At 51.1% G+C, this 6,000-nt stretch overlaps 1 protein-coding gene across 4 annotated transcripts in view; it reads left to right on the top strand.

Annotated features, from left to right (window-relative positions):
- The first annotated feature begins 533 nt into the window (after positions 1–533).
- Positions 534–6,000, top strand: part of ITGA11 (integrin subunit alpha 11) — a 114,079-nt gene continuing 108,612 nt past the window's right edge. For all 4 annotated transcript variants that reach the window (XM_036932327.2, XM_036932328.2, XM_036932329.2 and 1 more), the window contains exon 1: positions 534–834. In XM_036932327.2, the coding sequence (XP_036788222.2) occupies positions 549–834 (286 nt within the window). In that variant the 5' untranslated portion in view covers positions 534–548. The remainder of the gene's footprint in view (positions 835–6,000) is intronic.

Here is a 6,000-nt window from a genome sequence, read left to right as displayed (position 1 = left end):
AGCTTGTGTAACAAATGTGCGTTGAATTTAATTGCCAGTGGTTAGAAAAGCTGGAAAGAAAGGTAGCTGGGTTCCAAAGAGGAGCTTCACTCTTAGGATAAAAAAGGGCATCGGTTCCTCCTGGATGCTGTGGGATGACTCAGGTGTGGGGGTGGACAGAGTGAAGGTGGAGGGGGCTTTATTTATTCCAAGTCAGAAGTAGCACTGTGGTCCTTGCATTCCAAGCTCCAGGGTGCAGGGAGACAGGGGGATGTCTCTGAATGGACGTTTGAAGGACATCCACTCCCCTTGGTCAAAGGAGACCTGAGTCACGGTCAGTGTCCCGGGGTCACCTGAGATGACCCTCTGAGCTTTGCGAAGCTCCTATCTCTGGGAAACAGGAATATAAATTACTGTTCCTGAACAGACTCTGACTTTGGCGGTGGGCACGTGGAGGGAGGCGCTGCACGGGTGAGGTGCTGCCCAGGAGCCCTTCTCCGGGATTTTCTCCTAAGGCAGAGGTGGGGTGCGGGGAGAGCAGATCCTGGAGACGGCGCTGAGGCCGCAGCATGCAGCCCGCCCAGGTGGCCGAGGGGCTGAGGCTGGCGTGGAGCCGGGCAGGCGTCCGGGCGCCCCTCCCCGCCGCTCGAGCCCTCCCACTTCCTCCGAGGGAGCCGGGCTGTCAGGGCGCCCGCGACCGCGCGCAGTGCAGGCTCGAGGCGCCGCGCCGAGGAGGCTGCCGCTCTGGCTCGCCGCCGCCCGCCGCCGCTCCGCACCCGGCTCCCGCCGCCGCGCCGCGGGCCATGGGGCTGCCCCGGGGCCTCCTGGTGGCCTGGGCGCTCAGCCTGTGGCCAGGTACGTGTCGCCCGTGCCCCCCCTTTCCCCTGGGGGCCCTTCCCTGGCCCGCCGGGGCCTCGGATCCAGCTGCCAGGAGCAGGCCGGGGTGCGCCCGGCTGGGTCGGTCCCCGGCCGCTCTTAGGGACATTGGTCCCCCGGGAAGCGGCCGCACGCAGTCTCGCGGCTCCGTCAAGTTCCGCCAAAGAGCGAGGCGCGCGGAGGCGACTTAGAGCCCGAGTTTAGCGAGTTCGGGAAGAGCCGAAGAGGCTCGAATTGAAAAGCGCCGAGGACCGGGGCCCCGCTGGGCTCTCTGGCTACTGCCAAGGGGCCACGTCGGGGTTCCTGCGCCGCTGCCAGGGGCATTCGGGCGTCCCGGGAGCGCGGAGGGCGCGCGGCCGGGGCTGGGAAGGGCACCGGAGTGCGGAGCTGGCGCTGCGTCGGCGGCCCTCCCGCCTGGCGCGGAGGGGGCGCCCTGAAGTTTGGAGAGCCGGGCGCCGCGGCCCGGGAGGTCTGGAGGAGACTCGGTTGCCGAAAGCTGCCCAGAGACCCTCCGGCAGGGGACGGAGCCAAGCCCCAGGGCTGTCCGAGCCTTTGCTGGCCGGGTCGAGGTGGCAGGGCGCCGCTCAGCAGGCCGGGGCCCCCGGAAACGTTACCTGACACTCCGGGTAGGGACGGGGCATCACCCCCAACGCGCGCTCGGAATTATGCAATTATTCAGTAATCCGGGGGGAGCTGCCGTCGCCAAAACGCGCGACTCCGCCTAATGCCCTCCAGGTGTCGGGGCGCGGTGGGGGCCTCTGGACGGCAGCCCCCCCACCACCACCGGAGCGAGAGTCCAGCTTTGGGCTCTCCGCACCCCATCACCCGGCCCGAGCTTTTCCACACCGGGAGCCCCGGCCCAGCCCGCCACGCAGGGGCGGCGGCGGTCAGTGGCGCTCTTCCACTGTCTGCGAAAACTTCGGGCTTCTCCTCGGCCCTGCGGAGTGCTCCGGAGGGGACCAGCGCCCGTCTGGGGACTGGCCGCCCGGCCTTTGCTTCGGCGTGGGCTCCAGGCAGGGGCTGGCCGGGGCCGGTACTGAGGGTCAGACGCGATGGCAGGGAGAGAGGCGTGGAGACACCCCACCACCACCCCACCCCCGCAGCCTGTGCTCGCTCACCTCAGCCCGGGTTACCACGGAAACAAGTGCTCCATGCTGTGGGTCTATAGCAGAGCACCTGGGAGGGCCTGTAGTTGAAAGGGCCTCTGGCTGGTAGGGTTCAGTTCAGATCCTAGAGTCACAAAACAAACATTGAGGCATTAAGCTGTTGAGTTGGAGAGTAAGGGAAGAGCAGTGACCAGGCAGGTGTCCGTCTAGAAACCAGCTGCAGGAGGACGCGAAGCCCACTCTAGGTCATTTAGACAGGAGGGGAGACAACTACAGGAACTGTCTTCAAATCACTAGGGGATCCAGCCACAGGAAAAGGGAATGTGCTCCTGTGCGACTCCAGGCAGGTGGAACCATCCCACCACACCCTGAGATAGAGTGGCTGCCTTAGGGGCTAGAGACCTCAGGCAACTAAGAGCAAAGTCTTTGAAATCAGACCTGGCCCCTCATTCTGACTCTGCTGTCCACTAGCTGTACAACCTTGGGCAGGCTATGCAATCTCTCCAACAGGTTTCATCTCCTGTGGAATGGAGATAGAAATTCTGAGTTCATGAAGTTATCAGGATGATTAAGTGAGACCCTGCGAGAAAAGTCCTTAACACAGGGCTTGGCACACAGTAGAGCTGAAGCAATGGTTGTTAATGTTGTCACTCAAGCAGGGGTGATAGCAGGGTAGGGGAGTAGGGTGAGGGACAGGGACAGGATTTGTGACTCAGAGCTCCCTTTCTATGGAGAAAACACCCCTGAGTTATGTCTGGTCAGTTTGGGTCCTTGAAATATGGGATTCATTAAACATATCAATCATGTTGGAATGCCATCTGCTTACAAGAAATTGGGGGTGGGACCCAAGTGTGTGTGCAATCTGGGCTCTGCCTGGAGCTGAGACTTAAGGCACCACCAGGGAAAGCTAAACAGAGGCACTAGGGAGTGAACAGCACAGAGAAACTAATGGCCGCAGTCCAAACAAGAGGAGTTCAGTCCCGCTCAGATAAGCAAGGGAGGCTTCCTGGAGGATATACTGGCTGAGCTGGGCCTTGAAGGAGTATACAGAGTGGAGGACAGGCCTTAAAGTAGGACTGTTCATATGTTAGAAGTTAATTTCCTGGAACTAGTTAAAGAGCAAAAAAGTGAATATTTTAAAACCACAAAGGTGACTGGTCAGTTTGGACTCAAGATTGAAAGGGTCACGGGGTCATTGGGTCCATTCCCCTGGCTCTAGAGCAGGATTGATGTTAATCTCTCATCTGTGCATCACATGGATTCAGTGTGAGAATTACCAGGATGTTTGCCTACTGGTGAAGGCATATTTTGGCTGGGCACGTTTTGGCTGGGCAGGGGACTTGTCACAGGCCAAGTTGGGAGTGAGTCCTCATTGAGACCATTATGAGTTCAGAGCCTTGATCTTTCCAGAACTTCTGCAGCAGGCTGGGCAGGGTGATGAGGTAGGCAAAACTATCAAGAAAGCCAGAAGAAAAAACCCAAAACGAAGTAGACAAGATCAAAGACTTTTGTAGCTGACATTCAGAGAGAACAGATCCATTCAGATTCATCAGAACTTTCCTATCATAACACATCTGTAATAAAGGTTGATGAGGTGAGGATTCTTTAAACCAAGCCTTTACTGAGCACCTGTTAGCTGCCTGGCCTCATAAAGACACACAGGGAGATCAGACACAGAGTGGGGACGAAGGTCTTGGGGTCTCACTGCCTGGGATGGGTCTGGACTCTGCCAGTTAGGACTCTGTGCCCTTGGAAAGTTACTAAGCAATTCTTTGCCTCAGTTTTCTCACCTGCACAATGGGGATGATAGTAATAGAATTTATAGAGTTAACTAAAGATTAAATGAGCAAATATATATAAAGTGCTTAGAAAGTTCCAGGCACATATTGAACACTCAATGAGGTTGTCTTTCATTTCCATAATCATCATCATCATCATCAGTGCTCAAAGTATTGACCATTCAGTAAGGGACTTAAGGATGCACAGAGATGTAACTTTCAAATTCAAGTCCCTAAGAGAAGTCTAGAGCAAGTGCTGGGGTGTTGCAAGCTCAGAGGAGACATACATGCCAAGGCCCTAAGAAAGCTAAACTTTCCTAGCCACTCTCTCCAAAGACCTGGTCCAGGCTTGATCGTAATGGGAACTTGTGTGTCCTTGTGGGGGTGTCTTACTCAGCAGAAAAACCTTGTATGGAAAAAGCATAGTACTAGGCACCATGGGTGTGTAAAGACTAAAGGGATCTAAGTCCTGCTGTCCAGGTTTGGAAGAGCAGGAAAGTTGATGAAATTTGTCATTTGCCTCCCCTACTGCCTGCTCTTCTGGGAGCTTGTCAGCCACACCTTTAAGCTACCATCAGAAGAGGAGATTTTGGACCCTTCCATATGCAGGCCCTGAGGCCCTTAAGAGATGGGAATAGAGTGCCACCCTCTTCCTGCTTACCTGCCATACCTCCATCCCTACCCCACAATGGACCCCCCAGAGATGAGATGTCTATCTCCTTGCCATTCTCATTGTTCCCAACCCACCCACACAGACCTTAATTTTGCCCTCTCTGAACCTCTTTCTTTCCCCTCCTGTAGTGGAAACTTCCTCCAGCATTGGGAAGTTTCCCTTCCATCCTCTCCCTTCGTTGCTTAGGACAAAACTCTGTCCTGTCTTGGCCCAACTGGCTCTTTTTTTTATGGTAGAATTATTTTTTAATTGAGGTATAGTTGACATACAATATTATATTACTTTCAGGTGTACGACACAGTGATTCAACATTTATATACATTATGAAATGCTTACTACAATAAATGTAGTTAATTGTAGTTGCCCTCTGTCACCATACAAAGTTATTAAAATATTATGGCATTCTCTCTGCTGTATTTACATCCCTGTGACTTATTTATTTTTTAATTGGAAAATAAATCTTAATCCTCTTCACTTATTTTGTCCATTGCCCCACTTCCCCCCTCCTCTGGCAAACACCAGTTTGTTCTCTGTATTTTTTAGTCTGTTTCTGTTTTATTTTGTTTGTTCGTTTGTTTTGTTTTTTAGACTCCATATATAAGTGAAATCATATGGTGTTTGTCTTTCTCTAACTTATTTCACTTAGCATACACCCTCTAGGTCCATCCATGTTGTTGCAAATGGCAGGATTTCATTCTTTTTTATGGCTGAGTAATATTCCATTGTGTATATATACCTCGTCTTCTTTATCCATTCATCTATTTAATAGACACTTAGGTTACTTCCATATATTAACACTTAGGTTATTCCACTATTGAAAATAATGCAACAATGAACAAAGGAGTGCATGTATCTTTTCAATTAGTGTTTTTGTTTTCTTTAGGTAAATACATGGACGTAGAATTGCTGGGTCATATGGTATTTCTATTTTTACTTTTTGGAGGAACTGCCATACATTTTCCACAGTGGCTGCACCAATTTACATTCCCGCCAATAGTACATAAAGGTTTCATTTTCTCCACATTCTCGCCAGTGCTTGTTGTTTCTCATCTTTTTGATACTAACCATTGTGATAGGTGTGAAGTGATACCTCATTGTGGTTTTGATTTGCATTTTCCTGTTGATTAATGATGTTGAACATCTTGTATCTGTTGACCATCTGCGTGTTTTCTTTGGAAAAGTGTTTCTCTTAGGTCCTCTGCCCATTTTTTAATCAGATTGGTTTTTTTTTGGTGTTGAGTCTTTTCTGTATTGTATCTTGGATATTAACCCCTTATTGGATATATCATTACAAATATATTCTCCCATCCCCCTTGTCATTTTGTTGATGGTTTCCTTTGCTATGCAAAAGCTTTTTAGTTAGTTAGTTTGTTCTTTTTTTGCTTTTGTTGCCCATGCCTGAGGAGACAGATCCAAAAAAATATTGCTAAGACTTATGTCCAAGAGTTTACTGCCTGTGTTTTCTTTTAGGAATTTTATGGCTTCAGGTATTATGTTTAGGCCTTTAATATATTTTTGTATATGGTATAAGAAAGTGGTCCACTTTCATTCTTTTGCACACAGCTGTCCAGTTTTCCCAACACTGTTT

Source organism: Manis pentadactyla, chromosome 11 (genome assembly GCF_030020395.1).
Source record: "Manis pentadactyla isolate mManPen7 chromosome 11, mManPen7.hap1, whole genome shotgun sequence".
Taxonomy (NCBI): Eukaryota; Metazoa; Chordata; class Mammalia; order Pholidota; family Manidae; genus Manis; species Manis pentadactyla.
The sequence above is the reverse complement of the archived record's forward strand: the minus strand, read 5'-3'. Positions and strand labels throughout refer to the sequence as shown.